The sequence below is a fragment of the Rhinoraja longicauda genome, chromosome 2 (genome assembly GCF_053455715.1).
Source record: "Rhinoraja longicauda isolate Sanriku21f chromosome 2, sRhiLon1.1, whole genome shotgun sequence".
Lineage (NCBI taxonomy): Eukaryota > Metazoa > Chordata > Chondrichthyes > Rajiformes > Arhynchobatidae > Rhinoraja > Rhinoraja longicauda.
Window position 1 is genome coordinate 59271360 of NC_135954.1, and position 20302 is coordinate 59291661.

At 42.9% G+C, this 20302-nt stretch overlaps 1 protein-coding gene across 5 annotated transcripts in view; it reads left to right on the forward strand.

Moving 5' to 3' along the window:
* The window catches only part of relch (RAB11 binding and LisH domain, coiled-coil and HEAT repeat containing), a 118986-nt gene that overhangs the window by 9617 nt on the left and 89067 nt on the right, over window positions 1-20302 (forward strand). For all 5 annotated transcript variants that reach the window (XR_013548780.1, XM_078419588.1, XM_078419620.1 and 2 more), the window contains exon 2: window positions 8014-8103. Coding sequence is in view for 4 of the 5 variants with exons in the window: in XM_078419588.1 (XP_078275714.1) it covers window positions 8014-8103 (90 nt within the window). In the remaining variant the exon portion in view is untranslated. The remainder of the gene's footprint in view (window positions 1-8013; window positions 8104-20302) is intronic.

Consider the following 20302-nt stretch of genomic DNA (forward strand, 5'->3'; position numbering starts at 1 on the left):
GAATAGTCAATGGGAATTAGAACAAATGTGACAGGAGATTGCAGACAGCTACAGGTCAAGTAAGGTTGTTGTAGTAGGAGATTTTAACTTTCCCAATATAAATTGGGAAAATCATAGCGTGAAGGGTTTGGATAGAAACATGGAAAATAGGTGCAGGAGGAGGCCGTTCGGCCCTTTGAGCCAGCGCCGCCATTCATTGTGATCATGGCTGATCATCCACAATCAGTAACCTGTGCCTGCCTTCTCCCCATATCCCTTGATTCCACTAGCCCCTAGAGCTCTAGCTAACTCGCTCTTAAATCCATCCAGTGATTTGGCCTCCACTGCCCTCTATGGCAGAGAATTCCACAAATTCACAACTCCCAAGGTAAAAAAGTTCCTTCTCACCTCTATTTTAAATGGCTTCCCCTTTATTCTAAGACTGTGGCCCCTGGTTCTGGACTCGCCCAACATTGGGAACATTTTCCCTGCATTTAGCTTGTCCAGTCCTTTTATTATTTTATATGTCTCTATAAGATCCCCTTTCATCCTAAATTCCAGTGAATACAAGCCTAGTCTTCTCAATCTTTCCTCATATGACAGTCCCGCCATCCCAGGGATCAATCTCGTGAACCTACGCTGCCTCAATTACAAGGATGTCCTTCCTCAAATTCGGAGACCAAAACTGTACACAATACTCCAGATGTGGTCTTACCAGGGCCCTATACAATTGCCAAAGAACCTCTTTACTCCAAAACTGAAATCCTCTCGGTTTGAAGGCCAAGATGCCATCAGCTTTCTTCACTGCCTGCTGTACCTGCACGCCAACTTTCAGTAACTGGTGTACAACGACACCCAGGTCACGTTGCACTTCCCCCTTACCTAACCTGACACCATTGAGATAATAATCTGCCTCCTTGTTTTTGCCGCCAATGTGGATAACCTCACATTTATCTATATTATATACTGCATCTGCCACGCATCTGCCCACTCACTCAACCTGTCCAGGTCACCCTGCAACCTCCTAACATCCTCTTCGCAGTTCACACTGCCACCCAACTTTGTGTCATCTGCAAACTTGCTAGTGTTACTTCTAATTCCTTCATCCAAATCATTAATATATATGGTAAATAGTTGTGGCCCCAACACCGAGCCTTGCGGCACTCCACTCGCCACTGCCTGCCATTCTGAAAAGGACCCGTTTACTCCTACTCTTTGCTTCCTGTCTGCCAACCAATTCTCTATCCATGTCAACACCTTACCCCCAATACCATGTGCTCTAATTTTGCTCACCATTCTCCCGTGTGGGACCTTATCAAAGGCTTTCTGAAAGTCTAGATACACTACATCCACTGGCTCCCCTTCATCCATTTTACTTGTCACATCCTCAAAAAATTCCAGAAGATTAGTCAATCATGATTTCCCTTTCATAAATCCATGCTGACTTGGACTTATCCTTTTACTGCTATCCAAATGCACCGTTATTACCTCTTTAATAATTGACTTCAGCATTTCCCCACCACCGAAGTCAGGCTAACTGGTCTGTAATTCCCCATTTTCTCTCTCTCGCTCCTTTCTTGAAAAGTAGGATTAAATTAGCTATCCTCCAATCCACAGGAACTGATCCTGAATCTAGTGAACATTGGAAAATGATCACCAATGCGTCCACTATTTCTAGAGCCACCTCCCTGAGTGCCCTGGGATGCAGGCCATCAGGCGCTGGGGATTTATCAACCTTCAGTCCCATCAGTCTACCCAATACTATTTCTCGCCTAATGCAATTTTTTTTCAGTTCCTCTACCCTCCTAGATCCTCTGTCCTCTAGTACATCTGGGAGATTGTTTGTGTCTTCCTTAGTGAAGATGGGGTGCAATTCTTCAAATTTGTTCAGGAGAATTTTCTTAAGCAGTATGTGGAGGCCGCCACACGTTAGAAGGCAATGCTGGATCTAGTATTGGGAAATTGGGAAGGGCAAGTTAATGAAGTGTGTGTGAATGAGCCTTTTGGGACCAGTGACCACAATTCGATTACGTTTAAAATAGTTATGGATTGGGATGGAGAGGGTCCACGTGTTAAAATGCTCAACTGGGGTAAGGCCAACTTTGAGGGTCTGAGAGAAGGTCTCGCTCAAGTTGACAAGCAGGTTATTTGAGGGGAAAGGAACATCGGCCAGGTGGGATGTTTTAAAAGTGTACTGAAGAAAGCTAGGGATGTGTACATCCCCATTAGGGTGAAGGGTAAAGCAGGTAAACGTAAGGAAGCTTGGCTGTCGAGGGAAATTGAGACATTCGTCAAAAACAAGAAGGATTCATGGGACACGTATAAGCAGCTGGGATCAAGTGCATCCCTGGAGGAGTTTTGGGAACTAAGGAGTAAACTAAAAAAGGAAATCAGAAGGGCAAAAAGGAGCCAGGGGATAGCTCTGACAGGTACCATTAAGGACAATCCCTAAAGATTTTATAAATACACAAGGGGGAAAAGGGTAACTAGAGAGAGAGTGGGACCTCTCGGGAATCAAAGCGGTCACCTCTGTGTGGAGCAACAGGAGATGGGCAAGGTCCTAAATGAGTATTTCTCCTCTGTATTTACCGTGGAGAAAGACAGTAGGACGGAGGAAATTGGAGCAGTCACTGGAAGTGTCGAGAGCAATCAGGGTTACCATTGAAGTACTGAAGGTACTGTCGTGTTTGAAGGTAGACAAATCTCCAGGGCCTGATCAGTTATATCCGAGGACATTGCGGGGAAACTAGAGAGGAAATTGCTGGAGCCCTCGTTGAACTTTACGAGTCGACCTTGAATACAGGAGAGGTGCCGGAGACTGGAGGGTGGCAAATGTTGTGTAGGAAAGAAATTCCTCCGTCTACGCCGCATCTGCGCCCAGGATGAGGTTTTCCATACCAGAGCATCGGATATGTACTCGTTCTTTAGGAAACTGGGGTTCCCCTCTTCCATTATAGATGAGGCTCTCACTCGGGTCTCCTCGATATTCCGCAGTTCCGGTCTTGCTCCCCCTCTCCCCATTCGTAACAAGAACAGAGTCCCCTTGATCCTCACCTTCCACACCATCTGCCGTCACATACAGCATATAATCCTCCAACATTTTCGCCACCGCCAACGGGATCCCACTACTGGCCGCATCTTCCCATCTCCACCTCTTTCTGCTTTCCACAGAGACCGTTCCCTCCGCAACTCCCCGGTCAACTCGTCCCTTCCCACCCGAACCACCCCTCCCCAGGTACTTTCCCCTGCAACCGCAGGAGATGCAACACCTGTCCCTTTACCTTCCCCCCTCGACTCCATCCAAGGTCCCCAACAGTCTTTCCAGGTGAGGCAGATATTCACTTGCACCTCCAACCTCATCTACTGTATCCGCTGTTCCAGGTGTCAACTTCTCTACATCGGTGAGAACAAGCGCAGGCCCGGCGATCGTTTCATTGAACACCTCTGCTCAGTCCGTGTTAACCTACTTGATTTCCCGGTAGCTCAACACTTCAATTCCCCATTCCCAATCTGACCTTTCTATCCTGGGCCTCCCCCATTGTCAGACTGAGGCCCAGCGCAAATTGGAGGAACAGCACCTCATATTTTGCTTGGGTAGTTTACACCCCATGAGTATGAACATTGGGACGTCAAACAAGGGCAGGACCTACACAGTAAATGGTAGGCCTCTGGGTAGTGTTGTAGAGCAGAGGGATCTAGGAGTACAGGTGCATGGTTCCTTGAAGGTCGAGTTGCAGGTAGATAAGGTGGTCAAAAAGGCTTTTGGCATTTTGGCCTTTGTCAGTCAGAGTATTGAGCATAGAAGTTGGGACGTCATGTTGCAGTTGGAGAAGACATTGGTGAGACTGCATTTAGAATATTATGTTCAGTTCTGGGCACCATGTTATAGGAAAGATATTGTCAAGCATGAAAGGGTTCAGAAAAGATTTACGAGGATGTTGCCAGGACTAGAGGGTGTGAGCTACAGGGAGAGATTGAGTAGGCTGGGTCTCTATTTCATTGAGTGCAGGAGGATGAGGGGAGATCTTATAGAGGTATTCAAAATCATGAGAGAAATAGATTGGGTAGATGCACAGAGTCTTTTGCCCAGAGTAGGGGAATCGAGAACCAGAAGACATAGGTTCAAGGTGAAGGGGAAAAGATTTAATAGGAATCCGAGGGGTAACTTTCTCACACAAAGGATGGTGGGTGTATGGAACAAGTTGCCAGAGAAGGTAGTTGAGGCTGGGACTATCCCATCGTTTAAGATACAGTTAGACAGGTACACGGGTAGGCCAGGTTTGGAGGGATATGGACCAAGCACAGGCAAGTGGGACTAGGATAGCTGGGACATTGTTGGGCGAGTTGGGCCGAAGGTCCTGTTTCCACACAGTGTCACTCTATGACTATGGACAGAATCAGTTTTACAGCAAATGAATCACTTAAGAGAAAACATTATTCAGCAATTTCAAATGTGATCACCGTCTTTGGAAATCAGATGTAAAGGTGAAATCACTATTGCAAGTCAATGGCTTTTATCCTTTTGATAATATCAAAATCATCGAAAAATCTTGCATGAGTAGAATAACTTTGGCCTTGCTGCTTTAGGTTCCTTTGGCAAAGTATAATGCTTTAATTTCTATGGAGTGATTGCATTATATTTCATCTTGATTTTTGTATTGAGCATATTTTACTTGTTTCGGGTGATGTTGTTGCTTTGGCCACAAGTAGGTTGCTTGGAAACTAACATAAGATAATCAGCATTTGCATTCAGCAAGAGTGCCACAATTTGACAGATGTTACACCAGAATCTGTGAACAATCATGCTTGTACAAAAGGAATCTCTCTACTTTTTGCACATTGAGTGCATAAATATCGTTTCCAAATATGAATGTGACAAATTGCATAATCCCCTATATTTCTGTGCAAATTAGCATTATATTCTATGGAGGACGATAAAATTGTGTTGTGGCATTGAGTAATGAATTTCAAAATTTCTGCACCCTGCTCTGTCTGCACAGTACACCGGCACCAAGATTGCTGTCCACAAACAGGGAAAATTAGAGTAGCTGTCATACCAGGCTAGTCTTGTGCAATATCATTGACACGGGTGGAGGTGTGGTAATTGTATGGAGCAGAGCAAATGAATGTATCCTTCTGGAATGGAAACGCATAAGAAACAACAGAGAGCTGGTATTGTGAGAAGCACATTAAATGCTATTGATTTGGTGGAACATTTTTATATATATAAAAACTAAGGAACTGATTGTAGACTTTAGAAGGGCTCAACATCCGAGGACGTACACGCCACTGGAGATAAATGGGATTACTGTGGATAGGGTGAGCAGCTCTAAATACCTGGGAGTCCACATCAAAGAGGATCTGATATGGACAACACACATTGCCGCACTGGTGAGTAAGGCAAGGCAGCGTCTTTACCACCTCAGACAGTTGAGGAAATTCAGATCCTTCAGTGCTTCTACTCTGGGGCTGTAGAAAGCATCTTGTCCGGAAACATCACAATCTGGTTTGGGAATAGCTCTGCCCAGGACAGGAAGGCTCTGCGGAGAGTAGTGCGTTCGGCTGAACGCACTATGGGAACTACACTCGCCCCCCTGCGGGACCTATACATCAGGAGGTGCAGATCCAGAGCCAGCAACATTATGGGGGACCCCTACCACCCCAGCAACGGACTGTTCCAGCTGCTACGGTCAGGCAAACGCCTACACTGTCATACTGTGAAAACAGAGAGGATGAGACGGAGTTTCTTCCCACAGGCTGTTAACTCTCATATCACCAGGGACTAATTTAATTTACTGTAATAATTTATTTTTTGTGTTCTGTTTTGTAGTTTTAGCACAATCCGCAGGCGTTACCACTTTCATTTCACTGCACATCTTGTATATGTATCTGACAATTAAAGTTGACTAGACTTGACTTGTTATTTGAAATACCTAATCATACTTCAGAAATGGCATCCAGCAAAACAAGCTTTAGTGGTGAATGTTAGTTTTCCTAAGCTGCATTGCCAATACTTTGTAATTGACTATAGATGCAAAGATAAAAACTCTGAGCAATAATTAGTTTTTCAGAATTTTGGTGCATTTAAAAAATATATTTTTTATTAATAATAATTATTATTGTAATATTTGACAAAAGGCATGTGTGGTGTCTTGGACATAGGTAGGGAGGGATTGGATGGAGTCGAGGTATGTGGAAATTCATTCAGTGGGACATGAACTAGCAGAAACAATGGCTCTGCCAGGGCAGTTTTATTTGTGCATTTTGGGGAGGAGATAAAATCGGGCCGTGCGGGGCTGGGGAACGATACGGTTTGAGGCTTTGGAAGGCAGAGAGCCGGAAGTAATGAAATCAGAAATGGTTTTGTAATATTAAGGCCTGATGCTCGTCTGTGGGTTCATGGTCCAAGGATACGTAGGAGGAGGTGTCGCCTGGCCTCAACCCAGTAGAGGTCAGCTCGCCAGACTACCACGGCACCTCCCTTGTCTGAAGAAGGGTCTCGACCCAAAACATCATCCATTCCGTCTCTCCAAAGATGCTGCCTGTCCCGTTGAGTTACTGCAGCATTTTGTGTCTACCTGCAGAATTTTGGTGCTGGATAATGGATCAAGTTTATCACAGCTAAATATAAATTAGAACTGTTGTTGCAACAAGTGTTCTGCACCCAGTCTCCAGAGACCTCATCCTATGGTTTTTTTTCCTCCCTCCTTCTGAGATACATTACAATTGTATTTTAATTGGTGCCAGTGACAAATCAGCAAAGATTCCCCATAACTGATATTTGGCCAATTGTCGTTGGTCTGGATTCTGCATGTAGACCAGACCATTTAACAGTCCAGTCATTCAATTCTCTCCATTACCAATATTAGCTTCACAATTAATTGACTTAATTGATTGATTTTAAACTCCCCGGTTACACTGGTGGGATTTGACTCTTGTCCCTAATTAATATGTCCATTAATTCAACCACTCAGCAAGTCTTTCAGACAGTTTACTCAGGATAGGTTTTTGCCTGGTCCTAGAATTGTCTTTACATGGTGTAATTCCTGCTTCTCTTGAATATTACCAAACATTTTTTCATTGAAGATTCTTTTCCCTGCAACATGAATTATGGGGAAATACAATAAAGCAATTTGTTCTAGGAAGGTTAAATGTTCCCTCCTGTTTGAGATGCTTTAAAACAAGAAATGGTCAAGAAAACAAGGTGAAGGCTGCATAGCCAGTAACTGAGGAAGTGAGCATCAAAACGGTAGGTGGGGCTATGCGAAACAAACCATCAGCTTTATTGATGGTATAGTAATGGAAGACCATAAATTCCTGTCTTTCAAATTTACTGAGTCACAACATTGAGTATGGGAAGCTTGTTGGAGTAGCGAATGAGAATGCAGACATGGAGGTGAGAGATGGTTTGGATTGGTGATGATGATATGATTTACAATACTCTACTCTAATTTTATGATTGTGGGTGTTTAGAACTTGGGACCATGGTTAGATGCATTGCAGAATCACCAAAAGAGATATTGGAGCACAATATGTTGTTTAAGGGGAGAAGTAATAAAGAGTTGTCATGTAATTCTTTAAACTAAGGTGTTTGAGGAGTGATCCAACTGAAGTAAAGGGATTCTTCAGATGGATTGAAAAAAAGTTCTTCTGGTGGAGTCTCATTTCACTCCTGCCATCGGGAAGAAGATATAGGAGTTAGAAAACTAATGTCCAGGTTCAGGAACAGCTTCTTCCCTACTGCTATTAAACATTTCAACCTCCAAATAAGCTCCGATGTACATAGATTTGGGGGCATTGGTTTTGTCTTATATATATCTTGACTCTTGAAATCCAGAATTGAAGAATGAAACATTAGAACTTTTACAGTTGGCAGTGAAATCAAAATATTAATACATTTTAAATAGTGGCAACTATTAGCACCCTTCACAAATGACTATCCCCAGAAAAATCAATAGCTCGTTGTCAACAGATACAATGAAAAGTCAAAATGAATCTGGTTCTAAAATCTCACTCCTCCTTTCTCTTTAATAGATCGAGCTGGCAGCATAAGCACCCTAGATTCTTTGGATTTTGCTCGGTATTCTGATGATGGAAACAGAGAGACTGATGAGCGTTTGGCAGGTAAGCGCCATTTTGCTGGTCTTGGCATAAACTTGAAGAGTGCCTTCAGAATTATATCTGGACAAATCTCTTAAAGTTATGATTAAATTGTATCCAACAATGGGGGAATAAAAGTAAACTACAGATATGTAAACTACATATTTGATAATGCTAGTTTTCAAATAGCAAACCAGCATTAGAAATTGGTATTAAAATCAACTGCATTTGTATTTTGCACATGCAGAGGTAGTTGTAAAAGACTGCTGTCTAGTTTTGAATAGAGAACTGATATTGCTCTGCTCCATGAAATGAATTAAATTTAGTGAACTTCCTCATTTTTATAATTTACTAAATTGTATAATTTGCATGTTTAGATACCAGGGGTTTGTCGTGAAGTTAAGATGCTGCCCCTCCCTGTCAAGTGCCACAGTGTTTAATGCTAATACATTTTGAGATTAGACATAGCATAATGTGATTTATTTTCAAAATTCTCAAGCATCATATTCACAAAATTTTATAAATGAGCATTTTTGGCATTGAGATATAGTTTTCTACTTTGATAATGTGTCCTTCTGTACAGCAGAATTTACAATCAAAACTGGACTTGCTGTCGTGCTGACTTCCTCAAAATTAAAACTGCAGATACTTCCTGCTTTGTTGGTGTTGCTTTTCTCACCATTGTGCACCAAGGATTCCTTCCTTCGGTTTCCATTCCAGCAAAGGGCTCATTTTAATTTGATCTAAAAAAAATTTGGGTTGTATCTAAATTATTCCAGTGATTTTAGAACCTGCAATAGCAAGTTTCCATGTTAGGGACAGTGCACCAAAATAATTATTTCCAAATAGGACAGAGTCATATTAATAACTTTGTAAAGTTCAGTTTAGTTTATTGTGTAGCATAGATACAGTGAAAAGCTTTTGTTGTGTGCTATCCAGTCAACAGAAAGACAATACATGATTACAAATATGTATTTGTACAATCAAGCCCATCGATTTACAATCGAGCCCTTTACAGTGTATAGATACATGATAAGGGAATAACGTTTAGTGCAAGGTAAAGCCAGCAAAGTCCGATTAAGGTTAGTCCGAGGGTCACCTATGAGGAAGATTACAGTTACTGCGGAAGATTACTGCTTTCTTGTTGTGATAGGATGGTTCAGGTGCCTGATAACAGCTGGGGAAAAAAACTGTCCCTGAATCTGGAGATGTGCGTTTTCACGATTCTATATCTTTTGCCTGACGGAGAGGGGAGAGAGACACAGTTACATCCCACTTAGCCTAAGGCATCCTTCCTTTTGAACAAGATAGACACAAAATGCTGGAGTAACAGGCAGCATCTCTGGAGAGAAGGAACAGGTGACATTTCGGGTCGAGACCCTTCTGAGTTACTCCAGCATTTTGTGTCCATATTCGATTTAAACCATCCCTTTTGAACAATTTAATCAATATCGTAAAGAATTAATATTTAACTAGCAGTCAGATCAATAAAAATTGCAAACCTCCAAGTCGTTTTTGAATACCTTTTTAGTGAAGTAGGCACATAAGTTAATTTCTAGTATCCGTTATTTCAGCCTTTCTTGATGGGTTTTTAACATGTAAATTTATTATTAATAAATTAGGAAGCTGATATAGTTCATATTACTATCATGTAGTGTAAATCATGATTTATTATAACCTGTTTAGTTTTACAAGGTGAGCCAGTGAAATTGAGAGATCCAATAAATTTCTGATAATCTGTTGCCTAATTGTTTGAAAATACAGATGATTCATCAAAGATAAGACTGCAGATGCTGGAAGCAGACTGGGTCAGCATCTGGCCCACCAGATGCCGGTTCCTGCCCCCCCTCTCGCCACACTGAGTTCCTACCTTTGCTTGAAGCATAATGGGTTCATTGGAAAATGTATGTCACTAGTGAATTAAAATTAATGGAGTATAAATTAGAATAGCATCCATTGGTCTAAGAAATCTATCAGTCCAGCACCACCAAAATCGCTAGTGTGCCAGTTTCATAGAGGCTTAATATATTCATTTTTAAATATGTCTTATCAGGCTATAACATGACAAAATATGTTGCCTACCTAATTGAAATAATGTTTGATGTGACCTTTGCAGAGTAGTTTGTGTATTCCCGTGTAGATATATTTAGCTGCTTAAAATGGATCACTAGGTGCATATTCACTCTATCAGATTTGATCATGGCTTTATGCAGTTGAGTGTAACTATAAAGAAGTAATCCCGTCTGACAACCAAAAATATACGAAACAGGGGCAGGAGTGAGCCATTTGGATCTGTTTTGCTATTCAACAAAATCACAGCAGCATGCCCTTTTTCCTGCCCTATCCTTATTCCCTTTATTCCACGGACAGTTCGTTCAACCCACCAAATCCATGCCAACCGGAGAGCACACATCTGTATAAATCCCATATGCCAGGACTAGGCTCATGACCTCCTTTGTCTGGACGACTGGACACATCTTAAATGCTGTGAGTGACTATGCTTGTGCCACTCTTTCCAACAGTGCATTCCAAGTATCCAGCACTTTCTGGGTGAAAAAAGGCCCTCGCATCCCCCCTCCTAAATCTCTTACCCCTTGCTCTACGTCCACTGGTTTTATTCACCTCTGATTAGGGGAAAGGATTCCTGCAGTTTACCCAATCTTATTTTATACATCTCAATCATGTCTCTTCTTAACCTCCTCCATTCCAGCAAAAACAGGTTTAGCTTGTCCAGTCACTCCTCATTGCTGAAGTGTTTCAACCGGAGCAATATCCTGGAGAATGTTCTCTGTATCCTCTCCAGTACTATCTCATCCTTCCTATGCTGTGTTGATCAGAACTGCATGTAGTACCCCAGATGAAGTTTGACCAATGTTTCATAAAGTTGGAGCTTGACCTCTGCTCTTGTATTCAATGAACTGACTAATGAAGACTGGCCCACCCCCCACCGGGAAGGTCTTAAAACCCTCAGTTTCTTCCTCGACCACAGAACCAGCCAATTTCCATCTACTAATACTCTCCTCCGCCTAGCAAACCTGGTCCATACCCTAAACAATTTCTCCTTTGACTCCACCCACTTCCTCCAAATCCAAGGCGTAGCTATGGGCACTCGCATGGGCCCTAACTATGCCTGCCTCTTTGTAGGGTACGAAAGAACTGCATAGCAAAGAAGCTGGTTTAAATCGAAGGTACGCACAAAATGCTGGAATAACTCAGCGGGACAAGCAGCATCTTTGGAGCCAAGGAATGGGTAACGTTTTGGGTCGAGACCCTTCTTCAGACTCTTTGTAGGGTACGTCGAACAATCACTGTTCCAGGCATACACTGGCCCTATCCCCAAACACTACCTCCGCTACATTGATGACTACATCGGTGCTACCTCCTGCACCCATGCAGAACTCACTGACTTCGTTAACTTCATGACTAATTTCCATCCTGCACTCAAATTCACGGACCATCTCCGACACCTCTCTTCCTTTCTAGATCACACCATCTCCATCACTATCGACTGACATCTATTATAAGCCCACTGACTCGCATAGCTATCTAGGCTACACTTCCTCCCACCCTGCTTCCTGTAAAGACTCTATCCCCTACTCCCAATTCCTCCGTCTACGCTGCATCTGCGCCCAAGATGAGGTGTTCCATACCAGGTCATCGGAGATGTCCTCATTCTTTAGGGCTCCCCTCTTCCATTATAGATGAGGCTCTCACGAGGGTCTCCTGGGCAGCTCTGGTCTTGCTCTCCCTCCCCCCATTCGTAACAAGGACAGAGTCATCCTGGTCCTCTCCTTCCACCCCATCAGCCGTCGCATACGGCACATATAATCCTCTGACATTTTCGCTATCTTCCCATCTCCACCCCTTTCCGCTTTCCGCAGAGTCCTGGTCAACTCGTCCCTTCCCACCCAAACCGCCCCCTCCTCGGGTACTTTCCCCTGCAACCGCAGGAGATGCAACATCTGTCCCTATACCTCTCCTCTCGACTCCGTCCAAGGACCCCGACAGTCTTTCCAGGTGAGGCAGAGGTTCACTTGCACCTCCAACCTCGTCATCTGTATCCGCTGTTCCAGGTGTGGACTCCTGTATATCGGCGAGACCAAGTGCAGGCTCGGCAATCGTTTTGCTGAACACCTGTGCTCAGTTCGCCTAAACCTACCTGATCTCCCGGTTGCTCAACACTTTAACTCCCCCTCCCATTCCACACTGACCTTTCTGTCCTGGGCCTCCTCCATTGTCAGAGTGAGACCCAGCACAAATTGGAGGAACAGCACCTTGTATTTTGCTTGGGTAGCTTGCACCCCCGCGGTATGGACATTGACTTCTCTAACTCTGCACAACACAAAGTACTGGAGTAACTCAACAGGTCAGGCAGCATCTCAGGAAAACATGGATAGGTAACATTTCAGGTCAGGACTTTTCTTCAAATTGATTGAATCAGGGCTTTAACCATCCTGCCACGACAGACAAAACTGTTTGCAATGTCACACATGGGTCAAGTCTAATGGCATGTCTCCAGTGTCTCTTACAAACTTCTTACAGTTGCAAGATAGAAAGCATACTGTACAAGGATCCCGACCCGAAACATCCTGACCACGTTTAGTTTAGAGATACAGCGCGGAAACAGGCCTTTTCAGCCCGCCGGGTCCGTGCCGACCAGCGATCCCCGCACATTAACACTATCCAATACCCATTAGGGACAATTTTTACATTTACGAAGCCAATTAACCTACAAACCTGTACGCCTTTGGAGTGTGGGAGGAAACCCGAAGATCTCGGAGAAAACCCGCTTAGGTCACGGGGAGAACGTACAAACTCTGTACAGACAGCAGCCGTAGTCGGGATCGAACCCAGGTCTCCGGCGCTGCATTCGCTGTAAGGTGGCAACTCTACCGCTGTGCCACCGTGCTGCCTGGTCTCTACAAATGCTACCTGACCTGAGTTTCTTCAGCACTTTGTGTCTGCACCAGTGAGCACTTCACCATTTGCCGTGCCGTCCCTTTAATGTGGCTGTTGTTGCGGCACATATTTTAGGCCAAGGCTCGGTCGCCATGGGGGCTCCCCTCTCACCAGCTGCTGCTCCTTGCTGTCGGCCATTGCTTTGTCCACTCCTTTCACCACCACTACCTTCTCCTCCCATTGCTTAGTCCATTCCGCCTTGGAAGATGTCGGTGACTACAGAGGAGCCCCACGGTGACTGAGCAAGTCCTGTTGGTGGCAGCAGCCTGAAGAAAGCGTGGTCAGCCAGAGGCTACAACATGAGCCGCAACAACAGATGGTGCAGAGAGGCCGGGCCTGACAGAGGCCGAAACTGCAAGTGCAGAAAGCCTGCGCTATGCTTTTATATCCATGAAGCTGACAGGAAACCCTCACCATCCGCCTGTTGCAATAATACAAGTAATTCGAAAAACAGGACCACATAATGTGAATTGTCTAAGTGAGAGTTTATCTAAGTCACCTATTACGTAACTCAGGGAGTGCCCCTACTAATTTAGTACCTTTTCATTTTCTCCAGCTCCAGACATAAATTTCCCCCCTTTGAGTGGTCCTACCCCTCCCCAGTTATCCTCTTGTTTTTAATATGTATAAAATGGCAAAGGATTCTCTGTAATCCTACTCTGACAATCCTACTGTAATTCTACAATTCAAGCTGTTTTTTTAGCACTCCTGATTCCTCTTTTAAGTTTGCTTGTTTATATTCTCCAATGCCCAGACAAATTCATTTTCCTAAACCTTACACATGGTTCCTTTTTTCTTTTTTTGACCAATTTGCAACTTGTCTCGTCATTAAAGGTTCCCAAGCCTTGTATCCTTGTCCTGTGTCCTCGCAGTACATGTAGGTCCTGAATTCTGATCTGCTGGCCTATTAGTCGTGGACCTACCTAATAACAGCTACTCCCGACTTGCCCAGATCCTTCCTCATACTTTTTGCAATTAGCCCTTTCCCAATTTAGCACTTTGTCCTGAGGTCAATTCTTATCCTCTTTCATAACCATCTGGGTGGAAGAGTGGTGCAGCGGTAAATTGCTGCCTTATAGCACCAGAGACCCGGGTTCGATCCTGGCCATAGGTGCTCTGTGTGCAGAGTTTGTACATTCTCCCTGTGACTGCGTGGGTGTTCTCCGGTTTCCTCCCACATTCCAAAGAAGCACCGGTTTGTAGGTTCATTGGCTTCGGTAAGATTAGAAATTGTCCCTAGAGTGTAAGGCAGTGTTTGTGTTCAGGGTGTTCGCTGCTGGTCGGTGGGGACTCAGTGGGCCCAGCTGTATCTCTGAAGTTTAAAGTAAAGACTAAAATCTGAAAACATACAAAGTTATGATCACTGTTCCCAATATGCTCTCCCATTGAAGCTGCGATCATCTGGCCAGACTCACTTCCTAAGTGCTGCCTGAGCTGCTGAGTTACTTTGTGCCCTGTTTGTAAACCAGCATCTGCAGATTCTTGTTTCTACATCATCTCTAAGTGTTGCTGTGACATTGTCTTTAACGGGTAATTCAATTCCCTGAGCTCGTGCATCCCCCTCTATCGTACCTGAAATATCTGAATCCTGGAACATTGATCTGCGTGTCCTGTCCTTCTACAACCAAATCTCTGTAATGGCTACAATATTCTAGTTCCATGCACTGTTGCAATTTCAAAGTTCTCTCCAGAGTTGATGCCTGTCCCGCTGAGTTACTCCAACTTTTTGTGTTTATCTTCGGTTTAAACCATCTTCCTATTTCTCATCTCACCGACGTGATACAGGGAGTAATCGTGATATTTCATCCTTGGAGGTCCTACTTTTTAACTTTCTGCCTAGCTTCTAAATTCACTTTGCAGGCCTCATCTCTCTTGCCTATGTCGTTCACACCAATACAGATCATGACAATGGCTGTTTGTGCCCCTGATTAAGGAATTCTATAACACTGCTCACTTAAGACTTTTCCCTCCCCTGCTGCACAACAGAGCCAGATGTGAAGTCAATGATCTGGCTGCTCCTGTCATTTTCCCCTGAAAGGGGACCTGTCAGATCTGCAAATCGTCTTCTGCAGCACGATGTCAGTGGTTCTATCTTTCCTCTCACATAGTGTATGGGTGATCGCTGATGGGAACGGACGCGCTGTTTCCACACTGTATCTTTAAACTAAACCCAGCTAAAATGGTTCAAAAACACCATTTGTTCCATCCACCTAGTGGTCATTCCATGAAGCAGCAATCTGTCCACAACAGATTTGGTCTACTATAATCAAAATCCATTATAAAGAAGTCTGTTAAAACAAGGGTTTACTGTAATATTCTTTAGAATATTACAGGATAAAAACAGGACAACTGTAATTAATGCAAGAAATACTGTATATTTGTAATCTGGGAGGGTAGATGTGGGGGCTGAAAATCCAAATGATATCCTGGTTTAATGAAAGTTTATAGATTTCTTAAATGATCTGTAATTGTGATGTGCTTTTGGGGAAAATTCTTGTACTTAACCATTCTTATTTCACAATCAAAACAACGTAAAAAGTCGTCCTGTTTTTATACTAAGTTTCTTTCTAGAGCTGGAAGTTGGTTGATTGTAAGTGTTTTTAACCACCTCTATATTGATTCTGTTTGAGAATTAAGTAAATATCATCACTGTTTCTTGCTCTGACATAAATGCACTGCTCAGTGAACCTTTTCACTTGGAGGATAGTCTGTATTTGGAATGAGCTGCCAAAGGAAGCTGTGGAAGTGGATACCATTACGACGTTTAAAAAAACATTTGCACAGTTACATGGATAGGAAGGGTTTAGAGGGCTCTGGGCTAAATGCAGGCAAATGGGACTAAGCCATCTTGGTTGGCAGGGAAAAAGTTGGGAAAAGGTCATGTGCCAAGATGTCCATCTGACATTGACTCTATTTACAGCTATTTTACAGGGAAATTGAGTTTCTTTACATACAACTTTTTTTAAGCATGTATAATGCAAATCACTAAATTTAAATCAATCCATGGAACAGATGCAAGTTTATAATTCAGAAATGGTAGTTAAAGATTACATTTCTCCCTTGGTTGTGATTTTTTTTTTTTAACCTAAATGACTGGTACTTTTTCTCTGGAATCTGTGTAAAATTACTTATTTTATATTTGATCATGATGCATATGCAAAAAAAAATGCAAGAAACAATATATTTTGCAGTTGAGTAGCTGAAACCAAGCTAACGGAACCATGTTCAAACCAACCAAATATTGATTAAGATGCTGTCCCCATTTATTTGTACTCATCTGTGCTTTCAGGGTTGTTTACCTGTATAGTTGCAGTTCACTTGCGCCGAACCTTGCTGTTTTTTTCACTTGTGATATTCTGTAATTCCTCTCTTGTTTCCATCTATTTGAATCCATCATTCTGTATTGTTGATCTGCATTTTTTCGAGGAAAAAAATGGTTATATTCTTAACATGACTTTTAAAAAACCCATCCTGTTCAGCGTTGTAGGGTTATAACGGTTTGGAATCGCATGTAAGCCTGACCAACTAAGTATGGCAGATTTCTTTTTCCGAAGGGCATGAGGGGAACAGATGAGTTTCTACAACAATCTGGCGATTGCATGGTAATCATTATTAAGAATAGCTTTTTCTTTCTCAATTCGTGATTGTTAAATGTCTTTAGGTTCCACAGTTCCCACGGTAAGATTGTAATACAGATCTCCTGGGTTACTGGTCCAGTCACCCTTTTCTTAGGGAATCCATGTTCATCAAAGATGCCTCCACTCCAATTTTATGGGTTTTGACGTGGCTAATAAGGCCATTGTGGGAACTGTAGATTTTTCCACAGAATGGGGAAAGTAGTAACTGACAGGCCAGACAAGTGTATGGTTTATAGTGTGGTCTGCTCCTTGTGGATGTTCTCACTTCCATCCAAAGTGCTCCTTCTGCACTTCAAGCATTCATGGGCCAAAGATTCCAGGAGTCTCTGGGGATGTTGTATGCTTTAAAAGGAAGATGTGAGCACATCCTTGAATCTGTTCTTCAGCCTCCTGGTAATCTTGTCCCATAAATGCTTGGAGTAGGGCACATGTTTCAGGAGTATGGTGTCGCATGTGCAATTGATGTGAACTGCTCAAAGTATCTGATAACTTAGCACAACTTGTGCCTCAAAACTGAGGTAACGCAACAACATTTTCTTCCATATAAGATAGGAAGGTACAGGATTAAAGTGGAAGATTTAAAGGAGTGCTGGGAAACAGGGTGGTTGGAATCTGGAATGCAATGCCAACGCAGTGGTGGAAGAAATGCTCTCTCACAAGTTAAGACGCATCTGGATAAGAACATGAATCACCAAGGCATAGAAGGCTCTCAACCTATTACAGGTTTTTTTTAATTTCCAAAAATAACTATTCGGAATAAAAAATATATAAAATAAAAACTGCAAAAACTCCAGACATTCTCTGCGTATCCTACACTGTAGTCCTTGGGGTTGGTTTCACCAAGTTCAGTTAGTTCTTCAGCATGTACCCCTGCAATCTGGAATGGGCCAGTTGGCAACATTCCCTGACAGCTTGCAGCCCAGTGGTATGAACATTGACTTCTCCAACTTTAGATAGTTCCTCGGTCCCTCTCTTCCCTCCCCCTTCCCAGTTCTCCCTCTAACTTCCTGTCTCCACCTATATCCTTCCTTTGTCCCGCCCCCCTGACATCAGTCTGAAGAAGGGTCTTGACCCGAAATGTCACCCATTCCTTCTCTCCTGAGATGCTGCCTGACCTGCTGAGTTACTCCAGCATTTTGTGAATAAATACCTTCGATTTGTACCAGCATCTGCAGTTATTTTCTTACATTTCCTGAGGCAGATAACATGTTCCCAATGTTGGGGGAGTCCAGAACAAGGGGCCACAGTTTGAGAATAAGGGGTAGGCCATTTAGAACGGAGATGAGGAAGAACTTTTTCAGTCAGAGAGTGGTGAAGGTGTGGAATTCTCTGCCTCAGAGGGCAGTGGAGGCCAGTTCGTTGGATGCTTTCAAGAGAGAGCTGGATAGAGCTCTTAAGGATAGCGGAGTGAGGGGGTATGGGGAGAAGGCAGGAACGGGGTACTGATTGAGAGTGATCAGCCATGATCGCATTGAATGGCGGTGCTGGCTCGAAGGGCTGAATGGCCTACTCCTGCACCTATTGTCTATTGTCTATTGTCTATTGACAACTCACTGTATTGGTAGGCCAACAAGTTTTGGGCAGACCAAAGAGCTTTCACTAATGATCTTCCAGCAGAACCTGATGTCCGTCTCCGAATGTATCCCTGGGAACAGCCCGTAAATCAGTGAGTCCTGAATTCAGTTAATTCTGTTTAGGATTAACTGCGACAAAGACCCTTGCATCATTCTCCAGACCTGCTTAGTAAATCCCCACACTGCGGAGAGATGGGCAACTGTTTCCTCTCCACAGCTGCCATGCTGAGGGCAGTGTGCAGATAAATGGGATTAATATAGGTAGATGTAATGGACAGTATCGTTATGGAGGGGCAAAAAAACATGTTTTTGTGTCGCATGGCTCTGATTCAAATTAGCTTTTATGTTCATTTTTGTTCCACAACTCAAATTTGTATTACTTCTTCCTGCAGTCTCACCTGAGCTGCAAAGCAAAAATGGCGATGAAATTGCTACAAATATTCAAGGAAGCTGTTTGTTTTCAAATGCATGGAAATATGTCTAAAAAAGGAAAAGATTACAGATTGATATCAAATTATATAGAATACAGATATGACAGAAAAATTAAATGTATTTTGTGTTCATCGTCGTGGGTGAACATGTATAGAGCTATCTGTAAATGTTGTAGGATAACAGAGATGGCTCTAGAGATGGTACAAGGACTGGTGGTTGATTTTCTTTTCAAAATTTTAACCATTCCCACAGACTGGAAGTTATCATTTTATTTATCATGAATTTAAGAAAGGAAGCAGAGAGAGAAAATTGCAAACTATAGATCATTTCATCTGGCATCAGTAGGAGGGAAATTGGGGGAATCTCTCATTAGAGGCAGTGGTAACAGGGTCGTTTGGGTTTATTATTGTCATGCATACAATTTAGTAAACAAACTTTACATAAGCAGAATCATACCCAAGAACAAAAATACAGCAATTGTAGTGTAAGAATAGTAGAATACACTGTGGGGCCACATTTCCAGTGTCATATTGTGCCTTTCAAGTTCTTAAAAGAATAGTCTAACCTTGGCCTGGCAGCCGTACTGGATCAGTGGTGCAGGGATCGGCCAGGCCTAGCAATGTTGTTGGTGTCCTCCAGTGCTGTTCTGCTGCTCCTTGGCATTGTGCGCCACGTCTTATTTTGCTAGAGTAGCCTTTAGCCTATTGACAACTGGGACTTTTCTTGTGCTAAGAAAGCTGTTATTCTATTTCCTCTCTATGGGGGTTGTAAAGTAATTCGGATTTTATGTCAATGATATTGTCCTCAGCCCAATGTACAAGCATCCAATGTTTATCTTTGCTCCAGCTAGCTATGCCTTGCAATCGGAACATGTCCCTAGTCCACAAAATGCCTCTAACTAACATGACTTTTAAGTTATCTCTATGTTGCCTCTTTCCCATGTTTCTCCAGTATGTAAGGTTCTCGGGTTAAGCATATTATATACAGTGCCCTCCATAATGTTTGGGATAAAGACCCATCATTTATTTATTTGCCTCTGTATTCCACAATTTGAGATTTGTGATAGAAAAAAATCACATGTGGTTAAAGTGCACATTGTCAAATTTTAATAAAGGCCATTTTTATACACTTTGGTTTCACCATGCAGAAATTACAATGGTGTTTATGCATAGTCCCCCCATTTCAGGGCACCATAATGTTTGGGACACAACAATGTCATGTAAATGAAAGTAGTCATGTTTAGTATTTTGTTGCATATCCTTTGCACGCGATAACTGCTTGAAATCTGCGATTCATGGACATCACCAGTTGCTGGGTGTCTTTTCTGGTGATGCTCTGCCAGGCCTGTATTGCAGCCATCTTTAGCTTATGCTTGTTTTGAGGGCTAGTCCCCTTCAGTTTACTCTTCAGCATATAAAAGGCATGCTCAATTGGGTTCAGATCGGGTGATTGTCTTGGCCACTCAAGAATTGACCATTTTTTCGTTTTGAAAAACTCCTTTGTTGCTTCAGCAGTGTGTTTGGGTTCATTGTCTTGCTGTAGAATGAATCGCCGGCCAATGAGTTTTGAGGCATTTGTTTGAACTTGAATGAATGAATGAGTTTATTGGCCAAGTATGTG